Here is a 20,902-nt window from a genome sequence, read left to right as displayed (position 1 = left end):
TCACTACATAGACAAATTACAGTGGAGCTAGCTGAAGCTTTGTACATACTTGAGCTATGTGCTTGAGGTCCTGCTGCTCCTAATCGCTCAAGTAATCCCTGCAAATTACTAATCTATTGAACTACCGCAGTCAATAGGGCCACCAATGCAAGGAATCAAGTTATCAGTACTAAACACAGAAATAGTCCATAGAGTAGGACATAGAGCTGGTGGCCCCCAGGGTGATACTCTTCCCCACCACCCTATGGAGAGGGCCCACCTCTCTTTGTGCCTTTTTGGGATGCCCATAAATCTGGAATTATTTTCTACACAGTAATGCAATTTCATGAGGAGTGTGGCGGGAACCCCTCCCACAAGTCCTAAGCACCTTGCAGCCTCTTTGAAGGTAAATATGGGTTAAAACATCTTCAGACAAAGAAAGAATTGATGCCAGATGCCACACTTCCAGGATTTGTGTTTTGACCATTAGCTATTTTATAAAAAAATGGCTTTCTCTTTAAGAAGAAGAACAGTAGTGGGTGAGATTGTAGTTACTGAATCCCAAGGGGAATAGAGATACCTTCCTGCAGCACAAATGTTACGCTTTTTATCAGACAAATAAAAGTGTATCATTTGATCATTAACATCTCTCAGTTCTTCAGTTTTACATGTACAAAGTTAGAGCTGTTTGTTAACAAATCAAGGACTACACACACACACACAAACCCCAACAATAGCTACACGAGCCATGGAACTTGGTTCCTTCACATATAGCCAGTGCTAAGTCAATTGAAGGGAGAACCTGAACTCTTTGGCCTAGACAAAGTGTTTGAATGATTTGTATTCTCTTCACTCATCTGCATGTCACACTTGTTGGAACACTTCCCAGTTCTCCAGAGAATCAAGTAATTATAATTCTTTCATGTATTTTCCAGAATTTCTACATGAAATGGTGCTACATAAGCATGGTGAAACTCTTTTCTTGGCATTTAACTGAAAACACTTTCTCATGCACAAACCGTGGTATTATTTGAAGGTCAGATCTAAATGGAAAAGGTAAACATATATCAAGAAGACTCTAGTAAGTCAGTCTCCTTCTGAACCTTTATATCTTTAAAATACTTTTCAAAATCCTGCTAAGACAAAGTCTTCTGGGACCTTTACCTCTCTTTATATGGCTGATAGGGGGGAGCTGTTACCCTGGGTTCTGTGACTATGAACTAATTAAACATTTTTAATCTCAGATATCAGCTCAGGATAAAAAGAAATGTGCTCCTACACCTTAAAAGAAAATGGGCATATTAATTTATCTGTCTGTTAATTAGGTATCTACAAAACAAACTGCTGCAAGGTGCCCTTTAATCAGGTTACCCAAACACCAGTCCTTTCCTAAATTAACCTTTACAATTGTGAGAGATAGTTACAGATTGTTAATTGCTACTGTTTCTTCTTCTTCTTCTTCTTCTTAATATTATTATTATAGGAACAGAAAATATACCCCATTGCAATTTTGCATGCATGCCTGGGGGGAAAAAAAAGTAGATGACATAAATCGCATGCATAATCTCAGGAGACAATCATTTTAAATCTTAATTGGCTGCCTTTTAAATATCATTTAAGGTCTCGTTTTCCCAGCCTCTCTCTCTCTAGTWAAGACGGTGTTGTGTCAAAGTCTATTACCTTGCTGGACATCTCGCCTCTAAGTTTTTTAAAAAAATAGAACCATCAGCAGAGGTTTGAGAGGTCGATAAAGCTTTTAGATTTGGAGATGTTTTCAGGGAGCCCATTTCCTGCGGCTAAGAGTTGTTAATGGAGCTTAAGGAATTATCTTATGACTCGGGCTGGGAGAGCCGTATATTTCTTCGCTCCTGTTCCCTTGTCGAGGCTGAATATGCTGCTGTCAAACTCGCTTAATGAAAAGTAACGCGTCGCTGATTACAGTTTTATTTGGGCTCTATGTAAAAAGCACTGTTAATTTAGCATCCCCTCCTTTGTGTGTTTGAATTTGCCATGGCTGAATGATTTAGAGTCTCTCAGTTTCAAGCCGTTTCTCTATGATTTTTTTTCCTTTCTCCTCTCTTTCTTTCTCATTCTCCCTTTATATTTCTGTTTTGCACAGCCATGCAAGCTGTCTGGCTCTCCCTTTCAGCCTCATAGCCTCCTCCAGAGCTGCCGAACCTGATCTTTGACTTGTGCTATTGAATCAAATGGCAAAATTAATTTCTCACACTCTTTTGTTCATACTTTAAAAAAGCCTTTTGAAAGATCACTGTATTTGACYGCTGATCTACCGGCAAGGTTCTCGTACCAAAGCAAGAAACTGTCTTCCCTCCCGCATAATTTATACAGCCGCATCTCCATATAGATAATGGTTTGGTGTCTGTGAGTACACACACACTCGCGCACACACCTGCATATCTAGAAGATTTAATATAGAGTTAATCCTGTGGTCCACCGAGATCTAGTCTTAAGACACAAACTTACTACAACTTGTTTTATAATAATATAAAATAAAGAGATAAAGTTTTGATCTTATTTTTGTTAGGGCTTATGATATTTCAGTGTGCCTCTGTTTTACCCACAGTTTTATTACCTTAATTTTAAGTGTGTGTGTGGAGGGGAGAAGATTTCCTCCCAAATCGCCCAGAAAGCCAATGCCTGCGAGCAGTGATTTATGACTACGGGTGGCATTATCAGTAAAGTGCCTGCCCTCGGACGGCGTGTAAGGGCTCAGTACTCCTCTGAGGTCAGGGTTCTTTAGATATTTCGGCCCCTCGATGAGGAGCCCTCTCCTCACACCTAGGAAGGGCGATCCTTGTTCGTGCGGCAGGTCCGTGCCCACCAGCCCTGAGTGCGAGAGCGCCGCTCTCGGCGCCCTGCTCACTGCTCAGCGTCTCCCTTTCCGCCGGGCTTGTCTCCCCATGCCTCCCCCACATGCACACACACATTTAACTATTACTGTGTGGGAGCAAAAATGAATTCCCCTCCCACCTTAGTGAGCCTCGCTTACATGGACGTTGAAATTCTCAGGAAAACTTGWTGTAAACCGACCCTGCACCTGCACACACAGACCTCCCTACATTTCTTTGCTTTAGAACCACCACCGCAGCAGGCAACTGTTTCCCTTCAACCCCCGTCTCTCTTGCCTTCGCCAATGGTTTGAGGATAGCTTAAACCCTTGCCTTTCATTCCTTCGCTCTTCCTCACCTCTTTCCTCCCCACCTYCTTAGTTTGGCTGAAAATAATTTGCTTTGTTTAAAGGGTTTCAGAGGCAAAGCTCGCCGGCCGCCCCGGCTGCATTAAAATTCCTGTTGGCCCAGCCTTTAGCTGAGATCGCGGCTCCCCGGAGACTCCACTTTCGCTATTACTGTCAAGTACCCTTGACTCTTTATTTTTGCCCTTTTATCTATTACAACTAATTCGAGTTCTTTTGCCCTTTTCAGTTTAAGACGTGGCTTTCTGTAAAGCCTCCCCCTGCCACCGAGCTCTCTGGGTGCAGAGCCTTTAGAAATTGAGGGGTTTACTGTCAAAATGAAAATTTCACTTCAAATTATCTTGGCTGATGCACGTTTTCCAGGCCGGGGGCTCCTGTCTGAGCCTTTTGACAGCCAGATCAGCAGAGGGGTTCAGTGATCTCGATAATATCATCCAAGAGAGCGAAAGTCAATACAATGACAGGGAATATGACTGGATACAATCCAATTACGGCTGCTCGCGAGGAGGGGAAGGGCTTGATCTGWTCTCCGCACCCAGATTCCTGTATGCGGTCCTTGCACTAACAGGTCTTGCTAGAAACTTTGCAGGCTGAAGTATGTTACATTTGAGTTCAGCGCTCTCTCGGCTGTGTTTGTCGTTGCCTTTGAAAAAATTATATATCGCCCGTGGGTGTATTCTTATTTACTTATTTATGGAGGGGCTGGCGGGGAGCTGGAGGGACGGGGTAGACGAGGAGGAAAGAAAGGCTCTTCTTGTCCTGTGGTAGCTCAGTTCCAGCAGCGCCAGACGCTGCTGCGCCGGGGTTTAGGCCGGCCGAGGTCTGTGTTTTTGCCTCGCAGCTTCTCTTCCAGCAGTTCTCCCTCTCCCCTGGTCCAGAGAACAGGAAAGTTTGTTCCCGTTCTAAATGGTAAATTGGCTGCGAGTGCTCCTGAATCGCACGGCGAGAGCGTCTCTCTCTTTCTTGGCTCCACTCTATTTAATGTCAAAACGGTAAAGCATCTGTTCTGAAGTGCTGAAATATTCATGGAGGATCAGCGATTCTCCATACTGGCAGAGGAGCTGGAAGCTAAAACGGTTGTTTAAAAGATCAAACTTTCCGTGTGAATCAGTTGCTTGGCACACTGAGGGGAGTCGCCGCGGCACCGCCCGGCTCTTCGAGGGGAGCCCCCGCCGCCCGCCGCCGGMGGCTCCCCGGTTCCTTTGCTGCAAGTGGGGCTCGGGCCCCCCGCCTCCCCAGCGCTCTGCTCTCCCTGGGGGCACACTGCAAGCCCAGCAGCTTCTTAACTCCTTGCCCCGCTGGCACTGCCCGCCTCCAGCCCTCCGCCGCTATTTTACTCATCTCCAGCTATTGCTGTTATGCTCGCCCACCCTCACCCCCTTTTCCATAGGTGACAACCGCCAAGCTCCACAAAGGCAGGGACAAGCCACCTTGCATTTCCGCGGCGGCGCGGCGTGGCGCAGCGTGGAGCAGGCGGAGAGCCGCGGGCGCACCGGGGCCGCCCCGCCGCGGCCGCTCTCGGGCGCTCGAGGAGAGCAGAAAGCGCGGAGAACAACGCGGGTATCCTCCTGCAGCTGTGCCCGCTGGAAAGAGCGATCCCGCGGCGGCATGGAGAGCGCCTTCCCCGCTCATGGCAGCCTGTTGACAGTCCTTTGAGTGGCCGGGACAGCTCCGCTTGGGAATTTTAAAACCTTCCCTTAAAATACGCTTGTTGCACAATGCAAAACGCCACCATCGGTGTTACCTCTGAAACAGACAATTTATTGGAGTGAACATACCTTTTAACATATCTTTGTCAAGATAAATTTGTGCAGTAGGTGTAAACTTAGTAGAAGTGCTGTTTGTGAATTATATACTAACAAGGAAATTAGAAGGAAAAACTCTCGAGAAGTCTTTATAACTAATGTTGGCATGCCTTAAATTAAATCTGAATTAAAATTTCTCGTTTGTAAACTTTCGGATGTAAACTTTTTAAGTAGGTCTACACTATAGTACGTGCTTTTGGACATGGAATTAAATAACTCTCACGACATTGATCCCTTAAAGTCGCAGCCAGGAGAAATTCTTCAGAACAGCAAGGAGTAAAGTCTGTCCGTTGAACCGAGCAAACTGAATTTTAAATCCTTGTTTCGGTTGCTTAAAAAAAAAGTTTTAAATTTAAACTCTTGCCACTCTCTTTTCAGTGTAGCTGACTCTTCAAGTGTTAGATAGTCCTTTCGCTCTCAGTGGGCTGTTAGGAACAGAACATTTTGCTTCCTGATTTGGGAAATGCAATAAATTCTTTGTTTGAGTCCTGGTGGGCTAAGTTTGAGAGCTGCCCCTTGAGCACGTTGGCGCCGTTGCCCACCGAGCGTCCCAAGGCTCCCGTCTCCAGGATGGCCCCTTTGGTGGTGGCCCAGGAAACGGTGGTGTTGCCCAAGGCTTGGTTCAAAGTACTATGCCTGAAGAGGGGGTCGTGAAACACCCCGTCCACCCAGTTCCTGAGGCTGGTGACCGGCGAGTCCTGGTGCCGGTCGATGACACCGAGCGGGGCGGAGACGGCGACGCCGGTGGCCGCCCCCTGGCGCTTGAGCATGCAAGAGGGGTACTCGGCCTGGTTGAGGGAGGTGGCCGTGTGCGCCAGGGACCAGATCCGCGGCTTGGCCTCCAGCAGCTGCTGCCCCGGCTGGAAGCACATCTTGGCCTCGCAGGCGCGCGGCCGGGCGCCCAGCAGCTCCGGCTCGCAGCCCTCAGCCGCCTTGAGGCAGCTCTTGGCCCGCTCGCTGTCCGGCTCCAGGGCGGCGGGCGGCAGCGGCGCCTTCACGGGGGGCTCTCGGCGGGGCGCGGGGCCGCCGGCGGGGGCGGCCCGCAGCTGCTGGCCGCCGCCRCCCGGGGGCTGCGGCGCGAAGGGCGCCTTCAGCTCGCACTCGGAGCTCTCCGACTCCAGCGCCTCCAGCTCCTCCAGGTCGCTGAGCTCCAGCTCCTTCTCCTCCTTGCCCGTGGGCTCTGCGCGGGAGAGGGACAGCAAAAACAAGACACGCGGTCACTGCCAGCGCCGCGATGCCCCGCGGCCGCCCCAGGCCCGGCCCGCCCCAGGAGCCGCCCTGCTGCCCAGCCCYGCCGCCCCCTCGCTAGGTCCCTGGGTTTAGCGGGGTACCCTCGGCCTTCTCGCTCTTCAGSGCGTCCTCCTGTGAGCCCTCCTCCTCCTCCTCGTCCTCCTCCTCGTAGGGCCGCTTCTCGTCCGAGCACTTGTTCCGCGGCGGCCAGGTCATCTTGTTCTCCTTCTTGAGGCGCCGGCGGGCGTTGGCGAACCAGGTGGAGACCTGGGTGAGGGTCATCTTGGTGATGATGGCCAGCATGATCTTCTCGCCCTTGGTAGGGTAGGGGTTCTTGCGGTGCTCCTGCAGCCAGGCCTTGAGGGTGCTGGTGGTCTCCCGGGTGGCATTTTTCCGCCGCGTCCCGCCRTCCATCGTGCCGTACCTGCGGGCACCGAGAGAACTTGCCGTGTGACACGGCCACCTCGTCTCCCACGGCCCCAAGGGCACCCCCTGCAGGGACGAGAACTCCCCGATCCCAGCATCAGGYGCCTATGGGAAGCATCCACTCCGGGAGTGAACCGAAGAGCGGGGGATAAGGGCAAGGAGAGCTCGACTTTTAGGGCCGACCTGGCTCCAGAACCCAGGCCAGGGAGGAAGCAAGGAAGGAAGGCTCGCTTAGCAAGGAGCAACACTGGACACTGCAAATTCCCACTGTGCACTAGCATTTGTGTCAGAAAAAAGGGAATAAAACGCCTGTCASTATTCATGACTAACTCTATTCCAATGTTTTGGGGAGCAAGAAAATCCTCATTTGRAGAAATTCAATTCCTCTTACTCTTTTGCTTAGTAAACTCTCCTACCCTTTTGTTCCTGAAATTGCAACGCAGATRATGCTGGGCTTGCACCTGAATATTTAATGCACATCCTCCAGGAAAGGTCACTGGCACCCAACGGGCCTCAGAGGGAGAAGTGGTGTAAGCAGCTCTGTGCTGCTTTAAAACTAACAAACATAYCAAAGACACAAGCCCAGCTCCATGCGGGAAAAGCTGATTAAAGCGCATGTCAACAGGGACACAGTCTCCCCGCGCCGTCCAAAGAGCCAAGGCCTTGCCCTGTCGATTTTCCCAGCAAACCCAGTTAATTCCCAGCCCCCCGCCCCCAGTGGGCCTTGTCCGCTCCGCCGCCGCCGCGGGGGGCGCGGAGCCCCCCTCGCTGCTCGCGGGGGAGGGCGAGCGGAGCAGCGCCGTGAGGCCGGGCGCAGCTCTTACCTGTCATACTGGTACTGGCTGAGGGTGTGATCGTAAGGGTAGTAGGCAGCGGCCGGGGCGATGCCCGCATGCGCAGACCCGCTCCCCTCCTTGGCCTCGAAGCTGTTCTGCAAGAGAGACCCGCCGCGCCCTGAGCCGCGGGGTCCGCGCCGCGCCGCCCCACGCCGCCCCACGCCCTGCGTGACGCCACCGCCCCGCCGGCTGCGTCACCGCCCGCCGCCGTGAGGTCAGACCGCCGCGGCCGGGCGAGGGCTGGAGGGAGGGGTCGGGGCGGCCCCGCTCCGCGGCGCTCGGAGCCGGGCTGCCAGGAGGAGAAAGGGAGTTGGGTGTGATGTCTCGCTCCAGCCTCTCTGCAGCCGGCGAGATCAATAGGTGCGTCAACTCGCACTGTTATAATGGGGAAAAAAAAAAGATAAATAATAAAAAAAAGCTCGTCGGGAAGAGTACATCAATTGTTGCGAGCCCAGAGATGTGCCGCTGCGAGCCATCCACCCAGCTCGRTCCTCGGCGCTGGATCGTCACACTAGCAGGCGCGACTTTTAATTGCATTATCATGAGAACGATGCCAGGCTTTAATATTTAATAGCCGCGGACTTTGGCGCGCTGCGGTTCGGCGCCGGTGGCAGGAAAGAGGCCGCCGCGCAGAAGCGCGGGCGTTTGGAAACCGAGGCGAGCCGCACTGAGCTGCTCGCCCGGCCAACAGCCCGCTTCCCGCTAAGCGCACGGGTTTCGGGGTTTCTTACCAAAGAGTAGAAGGCAGAGGCTTCCGTGCCGTAGGTGACGTAGTTGCCGTAGCCCTGGGTGCCGGTGTAGGGGCTCCCGTAGACGCCCAGCGCCGCGGCCGAGTTGAGCTCGTGGCGGGCGGTGGCCAGCAGCCGACTTTCGTACACCGGGCAATAGACGGGGGTCTGCGCCGGGGCGGCGGCCCCGGAGTCGGCCAGCGGCCGCCCGCCCGACTCGCAGCACGTCGTCAGGGAGTTGGTGGTCATCAGGAACTGCGGGGAGACGCGGGGCACTCAGGGGGGCTTCCCGCACCGCGGCCAAGTTCCCAGCGCTGAACTTTGCCCGCCACCCGGCCCCCGTTTCGTCTTTTGCTTCGCTYGGGGTGGAAATGTGCCCGAGAAACGCAGAGTCTCAAGGATTTTGTCACATCAGTCGCTCCAGCCCCGTGCTTTTAAAAACTAACTTTTCGGATATGTTCTTACGAGACTGCTTTGACATGGCTTTCCTCCTCTTGCAACACAATGCTTCCCATCTGCGTTTTTAAACCTTTCTTTCTTTTTTCCTAAATCACTCATGCATATTTATTTTGACGGCAGGTTTGTAACAGCCATACTTGCATCTGTTATTGACCTGCTTCTTAAAATACATCCCATTGTGTTTCTAAAATTAAGACCTTAGTACTTTCCTGTTTAATTGAGTAAATAGTAATTTTAATCGGAGAAGAGAAAAGACTGCTCGGGGGAAGAGAGTGAGTGGGGGCTGGGGGATCCCTTACTCCCCTTCTCACCTCCCTCGTCTCTGTCATCCTCCCCTACCCATCATTATCACCCCAAACTCCCCGAATCCCGAGTGTTCCTTCCCATTTAAAAATATGTGCACGAGATATAACTTAAGCGTCTTGCAAACATGCTGAGAGTAACCGATTTCACGCTTTCACATGCTAGAAAGGATCGTTGCCGCTTTTAGCACGGAAGTAATCAATAATGACTGAAATTCAATCAATTAACGTTTGTAGACAAAAAGTCTTACCTGGGGTGCAGAGGAGTAAGGGTAGCCAAACTGAGGATATGACATGGTACAGAGGCTCCCAGTTATCTAGAAACAAGGCGAGACGTCTGATCTGCACGCTATTGCAGCCTTGCTCTGCTCTATTGTACCAATTGATTGGTAACCACAGGTCCCTAGATGCTTATAGGACGAAGCAGAAAACCACATTTAATTTATCTGCATAAAATCCTAAACTTTTTTTTAACCAAAGGAAAAAAAAAGATATAAATAGTGATTTTAGCACATTCCCTCTACATCTATGAAACAGAAATARTTGTTATGTGTGGACTCTGAGGCTGGCAAACGTGATGGCAGAAATACACATTTTGTACCCACGGAAAAAGAAAGGGGGGAACAAGGGGGGGGGGAAAGTAGTTCAAATAYATCAAGTCAGAAGCACGTTGTTTTAAAAGAGTCCAGCCTCTGACGTCACGTAAAACCTGCCTGTAAGTTTAACATGTATTTTCGGGAGCCTTTGCATTGACGTGGAAAATACAGTCTACAGCATCTCTTTCTCTAATAGGAGCGAAAGTTTGAAAGCTCTTCGACGCCGGCTATGCCTTTTCACAACATTTCTATACATTTATGCGGGGAAGAAAATGAATGATTTTAAGCTGAAAAATCAATGTATCCGCTAAGATGCCCCCCCCACCTCCTTCGTCACTGAAAGGCTGGTAAGCACTTTTAATTAGAAATTAATTAATGAGCAGCTGCTTCTTCCCACCCCACAGTAATAATTAGTCTCAATTACAAACAAGACATATGAAGGGACACACGACTGAGTCTTCATTTAAGATTTAATCAACAGTTAAAATCAGCACTAATGCTGACAATAAAGCACATGACATGCAATTCTGCTTTTCTTTTCAGCTTTTATTCCAGACGTGTGATTACAAGTAGAAAAACCCTACCAGCACTTTCTGGGGAATGATTGAAGGACGTGACTTTTCACGTTAAAATGACTTTGATCCCATGGCAAACCTCTGCTGGAAAAGCCAGCCTTTCCCAGGGTGGAGGGCTGCATGCAGCCCGCTAGTGCTCCGAGGTGAGCACAGCTCGGGGGCGGTGGCAGCGGCGGGGGGGAGTGCTTACATGCAGGGGGGCGGCGATGGCGGTGGGCTTGCAACTGGACCCTGCCAAGTGCCATTTCTCACCCAACAGCAAACGTTTCCACGCCATTTTTTTTTTTTTTTTTTTTTTTTTTGGGCTACCGGCCCCCTCCTCCCCAGAGCCCGGGCTGTGTTTGGGCGAGGCAGTGGCAGGGAAGTTGCAGAGGCAGCCGGGCAGCGGGCCGGGCCCCGCTACAGCTGCTGGTGCCGCTGCGCTGCGGTCTGGCCCCCGCGAGGCCCGGGGGCCTCGGGACACGCTCCGGGAGAAGGAGGCGCCGCCGTCGGGCTCTGTGCCGTGAGCCGAGCAGGCTCGGCAGCACCTTGGCGGGATCCCCGGGTAATGGTAACAAACCCCCCTCCCGCCCCGGAGCAGGCTGCAGCCCCCTGGGGGCACCGCGCGCCGCGGGAGCGGGCCGCCAGCGCGCGGGGAGCGCGGAGCACCGCGGCCAGGCTGGGCTGGGGCGGCCGAGCGCTGCGCCGCGGTGTGCAGACTTGCTCAGAGAGATTCCTGGGTTCAGACATGTGAATAGCCCCAGGGTCACACTCTAATTAATGATGATGTTCTCTTCTTCTCCCCAGCTGGAAGACTGCCTCCCAGAAACGAATCTGCCCACACTGACAGCTCGATTGAGGGTGATTGATGACTATCTGGAGACCACAGTACACATAATATAATATCTGCTGCGTAATTGCTTTAATTTACAGATGAAAATACTAGTTCTCGGATTGAGTTAGACTACAGTGAGCAGCGTTTTATGGCGCTTTAGAGTGTTTGCAAATAAAAGATATCAAATACAGTTCATGCAAATTATTCTGACAGCTTAATGTCTGTAGCCGGCAGAAATGTATAAAGAACAGGAATCAAATGACATTAATAATCGTATTTGAATTATGTATTGATTTTTTGGGGGAGAAGAAAATGTTTATTCTTTTCTCACCTGAAAAGCTAATAKCATCTTCTTTCAGGGAATATTAATAACTTAGCCATCGGGGTTCTGATAAAGTCCTGAAACGCTTCTTTATTTCTTCCGATATCYGAGCCCTTCCAGGATATAATGGCACTTTCAGCTACTATTTACAAGCAGCTTCCTTCTATGCAGCGTGATGAAGGGCCCGACGCTTTTGTTTTGCATTGTTTTGGCAGAAAAGGCACCCAATGTTTACACAATGGTCTGCATGCAGGGTTTTGTACTGCTCCCTCTGCCTCCTATACTGATTACACTGGAGATTGTTTATTTAAGCCCCGGAGTATAACTCACCGGTGCTGGAGTGGAAAACAGTTGCACTTATCTCAAGAGTGGCTCCGTGTAAAGCACTATAATTAGTCGACAGAGCTAGAGAACTGTCTTGAGAAGTCCTTGCAGTTTTCCAAGACACAGTTTGGGAGATGTCCTCTTTTTTTTCTTTACTTTTTTATACTATTGCAGATGTCAGCCTCGCAAGGACCCTCAGAACACTCCAGGTTTTGATATTTAGATGAGTCTATTAAACTTTAAAATACAAGGTGAAATTCAATATTTATAGTCCTTGTCTATTTATATATCACAGTTGTCTTTCACTGTCCTGCACCATGCAAATACGCCGGTGCCTATTTTTGCACTGAACTTTCCTGTGTTAATCATTGTAATTATTTGCCATTTTTCTTTGCAGATTGCCTGCTCTATTCCTTTACAGGTCAGCATTGTGCCAACTCCAATCTGTATTCCCTAGAAAGCAGTCATTAGGGAAAAAAGAGAAAAAAAACCCTTAATATTTATAACACAAAACAATCAGTTTCTAAAACTTCCCCAAACGTTCAYGACTTGTTTCACTTACAATCTACAAATAATGGCCCTTTGTTGATAAGAAACTCAACAAAGTTATATTTCATTGCGAATTTCTGGTGCCAGAGCACAAACATGCAATAAGCCCCACAATAATTTAAAATAACCTTTGTGGTTCTCGCACATTAACAACGTAACACTGTTCAAATCCAAGTAAAGACGCTTAATTCTGAGGGCTATATCCTTAAGCATTTAGAAAATGTAAGTGTTTGCTATGCAATAAAAACTGATCCTTGTCAAGCCCCTTGCCTGTGCAATTCGAAAAAGATAAACAAGCAGTGTTTTCTCCAAAGTTTAAGAAAGTAAAACCCTCTCAATCAATATGAAACGCTAGAGAGTTTCCTTCTCACAAGAGTAAGCTTGCATACCCAGAAGAACAGCTATTTTGGAACCAAAGCCAACTAGGTATATCTTCGAGAGTTATGTGTTTCTTCTCSGAGAAACTGGAGCCAACGTTCGTACAAGTTTTATCATAAAAACATGAAACAGGAAGGAAACATTGTGATACTGGAACAGGCCACAGCAGGTAAAACAGAAAATCTCTTCAGGACTAAYGCTTTGATGGACGTCTTCAGGGACATGATCTAGAGGCAGTTAATGCAGCTCCAGTTTTACTATCTGTACTTTCATCGCCTCCTCTTTTGGAGGTGTTATTGCCACTCCTGGAAATATTTCAGTGACGGAATTTGCTTATGGGCTAAACAGACTTTAGCAAGCTCTTTCAGTCGAGTTTGCTTTGTTTTCACGTTAAAGACTTAAAGCAASCCTGACATCGCCTGACAAACGCTGTGAAGCTCTACACGTTGCCCATTCGGGATCTGACATGGAACTGAGGGCAGTCTGCAGTGTTTTCAAGTAGATTCTCTCCCATAAAGTCTGTATTGACAGTAAATACGATTTTTTTCAAAGCCCATCTGAGGTGCAATTACATATACTGCGTTGTAGAGGGATGGCGAGTTCATGTGGCGTACCTACACAAAACTATGTGTGGCTTGTGATAGCTAGAGCTATGATGACAAACGTAACCGTTGCCTAACGCCGCTAATTAATTTACTCAGATTACGACTAAACGTAAAACCAGTTGTTTAAAGCTATCCATTTGAACCCTTTAATTTTGCGGACTTCAATCCTCTTGGCAAACACCCTAGATTAAAGCAGAAAGGCCTCACGTGCTCATGCTGTTCTTTGTATTTATTAACTTTTAACACTTAGCAGCTAGTGCCAAAACACGCACAAACACACACGCTCGCGGACACACACACACACACACACACACACACACACAGAGGCGTGCGCGCGCACATACACCCGCGCGCGCACACACATACACACACACACACACACACACAAACAGGAAACTTTTCAGCATGAGAAGCAAATGCTGCGATCCGGGCAGCAGCTATATAGCCATATGGGTGGACCCTGCCACACATTTACCTGCCCGCTGTTGAGAATACACCTACGCTTTCACTAGCAACGGCAGCGTTAAATAAGGTTGTCTCCTCAGCTCCTGCACCTCAAACGCCGCAGACTCGTAGGCATTCAAACACCACCGGCTTTGGCAACGGACAGYTTGAGCATACTTCTATGCGACGATAAAACTTTCCCACTTGCAAGGTCAAATTCTATTCATTTTAAAGTTTGCCTTAAAATCCAGAAAGTTTGACTTAACAGCTTACCTTAGCGCTCGCTGAGTATCATATCCACATCCCCTTCCCAAGAAATAACACATACGTTAAATTACATTTGCCCTGTGTCCTAGGTAAAGATTGCACAAAACCAAGTGATTCATCATAGATAGTTTTTCTCCCCTCCAGCAGTTCGTTTTCAGCTGGCTTGCTCCTAAAGCAGGCTCTGAAGGGACCCCCCCTTCCCCTTCCCCGGCTCCCCCCCCCCTCCGTAGAGACACACTCGCATACACACAAACATCATCATCAAAATAAGGAGAAAAAAATTACCTGCGATCACTCCGGACTTGGACTAAAACCTTGTAGCGAGAGCTTTTCCATGGCAAGGGTTCTCTCCTCTTGTCTGCGCCGGCTCACTTGGCAGGGAGCTATGGAGAGCTAATGTAGACATTTCTCAGTGTATAATACCTGACTGGAGTGGTATAGTGCCTTCGGTCCCCAGGCGCCACAATCACTTCACTAACCCCCTGTACTCGAGTGACGTCCAAGTGAATAGCTCCACTGATCACACTCTTTCCTACTGATTAACACTTTCCAACACGAGCAGACACTCAAGTTCCAACTTTTTTTCCCTTTAAAACAGAAGCAGCCGGCGCTGCTTGCTTCCTCGGGTTATAAAAGCCGTCTGGGGCGTGGGGGACACCATAATTAATAGCGGATCAGGAAAATTAGTGCTGCCACCCCAGTTGCTGTCCTTGTCGCGAACAATAATTGCATTGATTCTGGAAGGACACGGGCGTCCTCCGTGTAACCTAATGATCTGCGGGCTGTGAGGCAGCCGTGGCGTTGATTAACTACGCGCACCTCCAAACGGGAATTTCTCTCTACAAGTACGGAGAGAGAGACACTAAACTTACAGACAACTCTCCCTGCCTCGCCGTGCTGCCTTTGTTTCCCTCCCGCTGGAGGAGGTGGGCTGGGATGCAGGCGTCGACAGTGCGAGCAGGAAGCGGACACCTCCACCTGTCCACCTATTGGCCCCGGCTGTTTCGCTGCCGGGGGCCGCTGCGGCGGCCCCGGGCGAGAGGCAGTGCCCCGGGGCCGGCGCCGAGGCCCCACTCCCGGGAGCGCCTCGGGGCCCCGCTCCGGCCGCGCCGCAGCCCCGCTGCGGTCCTGCGGCGGGGAGCGGCCCCGGCTAGGGGCGCCCGCTCCTCTCCCTCTGCCTGCGCCTGTCCGTCTGTCTGTCCCGCAAGGTCTCAGCCGCAGGCTGCCGCATGCTGAAAGCAGGCTCTCCCCCGGGCAGAAGTTATCTGAGGCCGAGGCTGGGCGTGCTGGCAGCCTTATCCCTCTCCTTATCTTAAATCCCTCTTCTCCTCGTGGGTAGTCCCCCTCCGCTCTCGCAGCCCCGGTGCCCGCGGTGCTCCTGCCCCTTGCCGAAGTGCCGCTCGCTCAACGCGCAGGCGGCTCTGCGGTGGCCTATTGTATGCTAAGTTTTACAGCACTGTCGGTACTTTCTTTTCTTAATTGTTTGTTCAGCACTAAAGGGACAAATCGAGATTGACAGAAGGGGGAGGAGGGATCAATATTATCTCTGTTTAAAGGCGTAAGCTTGGGTAGACATCTCAATAAAAGGAGAAAAAGAAAATATTATATCCTATCTAATTAAGTGAAGACAAAGAGGTGTGGGGAGAAAGGCTCAGGAGAGGTGAGGTGGCAAGGGGAATTTTTAATCCAGTGTCTTCTCACCGTAACCACGAGGGCCGAACAATAACGTTAATAGGGAACATCTGTACATCGACAGATTTATTTTTGCCAGAGCTTTTTCATGCCTCTGTCATTTGCATGGACCCACACTCTTAATGTTCGCCACACGTTGCACTTCGTAGCGCAATGACAGGGTAAAGCTAAAAAAAAAAAAAAAATGCTGATACCGGGAATTCTCTTTGCTTTCCCCCTTCTCCCTCCTCGGGTTAACCGGACAGCTTCCAAGGCGGGGAAACCCGCACGGAGAGAGAAAATGAGCCTTCTCCTCATCTGCACTTGTAAACAGAAAGCCAATCACACGACGAGCCTTTGCATTTTAAAGCAGGGTACCGAGCGCGGGGCGGTGGGGCTGGCCTCCCCGGCGCGCCCGGCTGCCGCCCCAGCAAGGGTCCCGCGAGCGCCGGGCGTGCTGCCGCCCCGGGAGCCACCGCCCCCTCGGCTCCTGCCCGCGGAGCAGCGGGAGGGGGATCCAGCGGGGAGAGGGTGCTGTGCGATCCGGGTCCTCCTTTCCCTCGTTTAGTGTGTTAAAAACTACCACCAGTACCGGCAGAGAGCGGTCTGTCTAGGCAGGAGAGGGACCAGGCTGTGTCGAGCTGGAATACCAGCAAGCGTGCGTGGAAGCTCAACACTGCGACCCGAAGGGCACGTCTACTGACACAGTGATGGTCACCAATCAGTCTAGGAAGGGACCTGCAGCCAAAACTAAAGCTAAAACTTTTGGGGAGCACTCCCAATGTAGCAGACGACAAGGCTGGCGGGCCAGTGGGCAGCATTTACTGTTTACCTGATGTTGTTCATGATGTTCTATATTTTCTCTGCCTCTCCTTTCTTCAGTGACCAACAATGGTAAAGTTTGAAGCACTTTTAATACTTAAAAAGCTGCTCTTTTYACAATAGAAATGGTGTTGGTCTTGTCTATCCGGATATCCTTTACCATTTCTGCAACTAGATCAATGCCCTTCCTGTTGTGAAAAGGCAATCCTTTGATGATGCCAAGTGGTTAAAATCGTATTTTTCCATGTCACTAGATAAACAGCACTATTGCTAGCACTGTATACTTCCATTTGAAAAGGAAATGTCAGCTAATTGCCAGCATCAGTTCTTGCAGCACAATGTCTATTCTTTGAAGACCTACTTTCTGCAAGATCTGATAGGAGACATCATTAGTTTGCTTGCTTACTTTTTTGGCCTTTATTTTACTGTAGAGGTTATTAAATCACACTTAGTCGAGGAATAAAACACCAACCGCAGTCTCATAACTCACTGTGAAGGTCCTAGAAATACATTAACTTAATCATGAAGCCCCTGAGACCATTTACATAACTGGAATAATTGCACAATAAAGCCAATATGATTCAGAATGTAATAAATACATGGACAGGATTTTCACTGAAACTATTTTTGTCCTCATCCGGCACAGTTTTATCTTAACCCCATAACAGCAAGGTTTATCTTAATGTACAGGGATATGTACAGGTACATTTCTTTTCGTTTTCTCACATTAAATTCATCATGCAATGTTCAAAAGACCAATACACTTTAGAAAACCTTTAGGCATTTCAGTGTAAAAGGAATGGGTTATTAAAAGGATGGGTTATTACTTTGAACAATGGCTTCAGTATGTACATTTAAATGTGAAATGTTTATATGGTACTGACCTTCACTGGTCAGAATCTTTACTACTATACTACTGTAATACTGTTCAAAAATGTGTGCCTAAATTGATAAAAAACAGCTATTTTCGAATCCTATATTGTCATTTGTAGGTCTTCTGTAGTTTGTAAAGACGCACATTTATAATTATTATTTCAATACATTTCCAGGCAAGTGTTATAATAGAGCCCTTTATTTTGAGAAGATATCTCATATATATCTTTTGAGATGATATTGCTCTAGTAGAAAAAAATTGTTGATGAAGAAAGGGAAGCTGTTAAGGCTCCCTTACTATATTTAATATATGAATGGGTGCAGAGAGTTGCTTTTTAGAAGGAAAACAGCAGCGTTTTACATGCCTAAAGGCTTAGCCATTTCTGCTTATGTTGAAGACCCTGAGAAGGTCCAAAGGAGTCAGTGGCACCCAGTTCTCTTTGCTGCCCTGGAAGCTTTTCCTGAGCAAGGAGGGAAGTCTGAGCCTGCAGACCTTGCTGAGGGGAGCAAGGAAGAGCTCCAGGGCAGGGAGGCAGGAGATAAGTTCCTTCCCCCATGTTACCAAGCTGTTCAGAGAAGTGCCATGGGGGTCCAATCCCACAGACCTTTCCCGGTCGCTTGAGCTCCGTAAGACATTACTCCTGTGAGTGAACACTTGCACAAAAGGGAGAGCTGCATGCCTCAGAAAACAATGACACAATTAAAGAAACATTTATAATTTCCAGTTAGGGTTATCTTTCAATACAGGATAAAGCATCMTTTTTCTTCTCTCTCTCTCTCTTTTTTTCCCCCCTGCTAATTATTTTCATTAGCTGTTTTAAATATTCCTGAGAGCTCTTAATAATTGCTTTGGAGAAGAAGGTGTAAAACTGAAAATTATTTATGGCACTGATTAGAACTATAGAATACTAATATGGTAGTCAGGAATAATTTACCATAGCAGGAAAAGCATTATTTAATTGTTTAATATAGAAGTTTAATTGTGCTTGCATATAATTATCATGTAAATATCACTGTGATCACTTCAAGAGGTTATTTATGTGTGCCAAAATTCTGAAGCAATCTGAAAAGAATTAATTTTTTTTTGCCTTCCTTCACAAGTCTCTCAAGAGCACTATATGTTTTAACTTAAACCAAAATATAGCCAAAGGCAGACAGGAGTTCCAACAGTGACCAGTGTAATACTCAGTGCTTTTAATTACTGTAACAATAAATCACACAGGAATGTCCTCCAGGAACTAAATGATTTTCTAAAAACATTTGAGAATATTTTTGAAATTCAATTAATTGAAGGCACCAGATAAAAGGTACACATTCTTAATGGCTATAAAATAACCCTAAGGGATGTAACTGAGCTCCAAGCTTAACTTCAAAGTGTGACAGAAATACTTACTGTATTACTTTAAAAGTATTCAGATCAATGAATCAGTTAAAATTACTTATACATTTACCAACCTTTTCATTTTCTTTCTGAATACGATAGAAAGAATTGCTCTCATTTCCCAGGATACAAAAAGCAGTTGAGACCTGTAAAAGGAATTGTAATTAAAGTCAGCCTTCAGTCAAAACTGGTATTATGAATTTTTAGTTGACACGAGATAAAGGGGACAGGAAAACATAAAAGTGGTTTGATGTAGACATACATGTAGACATTTTATACTCAGATTTAACCAGTTTGTGTAAATATTTCAGGTTCTGGGATGAAATCTGTCCCTAGTAAAGCCAGAAAGCATTTTTTTCCTATTGACTGAAGTAGAACCAGTATTTCACCCTGCCTATTTTGCTTGCTTGCATACCTGAACATATATCTGATTATGACCCCAAATCTATTTTCTTTTCTCTTTAGACTGGTCATGCTGACTCGAGCCTGGTCACAGCTATCACACTGTCACTCAGGTTTTGTGGGTAACATCTGAGGCGGGAGGCAAGTTACTGCTCAGTAGGATCTGGCTCTATGAATTAATCCCTTGATATTTGACTTGCAGCATATAGGCAATAAATGTGCCTAAAAGAAAAGCAGGTAAATCATCACAGTTTTCCGATTTGCTAGGTGTTTTTATAAAGCTGCATGATACATCAGCAGGAAAGTGTTAAGAAATATTTAAAAGCTGAGCTGTCACTACCAATACGTTGTTTAACAGAGGTGCTCTGTTCCGAGCAGCTCTTCTCCCCCTATAGTCATGCTCCCGAATGTACCCAGGCAATGAACCCAAATCAGAGTTTTACAGAAGTCACTGAACTGTGGAGATAAGAGTTAACCTCCAAGTTTTGCAAAATGGCTACTTATCATAAATATTGTTTGATAAGAAATAACCAAACTACACATATATTATTTCTCTGTGCAGAAAGTTTAGAAATAGTTCAGTCAGATCTATGCACACATGTACTTTCACACATATCTGTGTGCACTTATATGCACACAGACACACACATATGTGCACAGAGTAGAAAGGATACTGAAATGACTGAAAATATTCTATAGAAGGTTAATTAGGCTACTTTCCAGAGGCTACCTAGTTTCAATACTCACTGAGAATTTTCTCAGTAGCATATTAACATTTTCTCTGTGTTTAAAATGCCTTAAACTGAAACAGTAGAAGACAACAATAATCCTGCAGAAATAAGTGCATTTTTATCCTTTCCTCTCTCTTTTCCATGATCATTTAATATCATAAACATCACAAAAAACTCTAAGCATCTACTATTGATGTTATGTCATAAAAACGCAACCATTTCTTATAGCTGCACACAATAAAACAGCAGCCTGCAGGTGAGGAGTAGGTGGGAGGGTCACTGAAAATGGAAAGACCCAGAGAACATTACAATCACAAAATCAGCTCATTGCAAATGCATGTATTATATAATATATATTTTAAAACTGTACATAATAAAATATCATACAAGACTGATAACACTAATAAGACTCAGGATTTGTCAAAATGTTGTGGTTAAGAAAGGTAATAGTCTAGCTGTGGTGCTCACTTCATCAAAGACTGTAGAAGACAGTTTGATAGATTTATTTTGATGGGCAAATGACCATAATATTCACAACAGATTCATGTCTACCAAGTCATCACATCTGTGACCTGCAGCCAGATTCAAATCAATTCTATACAAAAAAACCAGAACTATCCATTAAATATGTGTTTCAACCATTACTCCAAACCATTGTTCACAAGCTTTTAAATATTTTTTATTCAGAGGATTTTGAAGTCAAAAGATTTTTTTTTCTAGAGTAGTTAGCTGATTTCTCTCAAAACGGCTGTTTGTCTAATAAAGAAACACACAGATTTATGATTATGTCATATCTCCATAAATTCTGAGAAACTAGCACATTCCTGCATTTCTCCCTCTTGTCCTTTTTTTGGGGGTGGTGGTGGTGGTTAATAAGTATCTAAATTAGACATGATTTTTTTTTAAGCTGTGATGAAATGGTTGAACTGCTGTAATGTAGAAGAGTTGAAGTAAAAAATGACTCAGAATATTGGCTTCAGATTAAAGCTGGGTAAATCTGGGATAACTTGTCCAGAAAGTTGAATCATTTTGTTGAAAAATTCAGGCTAATACATGTGAGACAAGGCGAACTATGATTAGTAAAGGAAAAGTTACATTCACATATCTAATTTTTAGATTTGCAGAAAGTCAGTTCATTCAGGCTACCAAAGGTAGTCATGCCTGTCATA

At 47.1% G+C, this 20,902-nt stretch overlaps 1 protein-coding gene and 1 long non-coding RNA gene across 5 annotated transcripts; one reads left to right on the top strand and one right to left on the bottom strand.

The window, feature by feature from the left end:
* Nucleotides 1-4,933: 4,933 nt before the first annotated feature.
* Nucleotides 4,934-15,210, bottom strand: IRX4 (iroquois homeobox 4). Of its 3 annotated transcripts, XM_085318681.1 has the most exons (7): nucleotides 14,726-15,210; nucleotides 14,139-14,246; nucleotides 9,231-9,389; nucleotides 8,222-8,473; nucleotides 7,479-7,585; nucleotides 6,330-6,652; nucleotides 4,934-6,178 (listed from the first exon to the last, which is right to left on the bottom strand). In XM_085318681.1, the coding sequence occupies exons 3-7, from the start codon at nucleotides 9,273-9,275 to the stop codon at nucleotides 5,427-5,429; spliced, it is 1,479 nt and encodes a 492-aa protein (XP_085174807.1). In that variant the 5' UTR covers nucleotides 9,276-9,389; nucleotides 14,139-14,246; nucleotides 14,726-15,210; the 3' UTR covers nucleotides 4,934-5,426. The 3 variants fall into 3 exon arrangements, with proteins under 3 accessions (XP_085174807.1, XP_085174806.1, XP_085174808.1); XM_085318680.1 differs by having other exon boundaries at nucleotides 14,139-15,210; XM_085318682.1 differs by having other exon boundaries at nucleotides 9,231-9,296; nucleotides 14,139-15,210.
* On the top strand, nucleotides 7,504-11,154 carry LOC146587972 (uncharacterized). 2 transcript variants are annotated; one of them, XR_014897524.1, is made up of 4 exons: nucleotides 7,504-7,704; nucleotides 9,772-9,922; nucleotides 10,119-10,293; nucleotides 10,937-11,154. It is a non-coding gene; the product is annotated as an uncharacterized LOC146587972 (long non-coding RNA). The 2 variants fall into 2 exon arrangements; XR_014897525.1 differs by lacking the exon at nucleotides 9,772-9,922 and having other exon boundaries at nucleotides 7,506-7,704.
* Nucleotides 15,211-20,902: the final 5,692 nt, after the last annotated feature.

Source organism: Rhea americana, unplaced genomic scaffold (assembly GCF_003343005.1).
Source record: "Rhea americana isolate MKP2758 unplaced genomic scaffold, rheAme1 scaffold_55, whole genome shotgun sequence".
NCBI classification, from domain to species: Eukaryota; Metazoa; Chordata; class Aves; order Rheiformes; family Rheidae; genus Rhea; species Rhea americana.
Note: the sequence above shows the minus strand (reverse complement) of the source record. Positions and strands in the feature narration are given on the sequence as shown.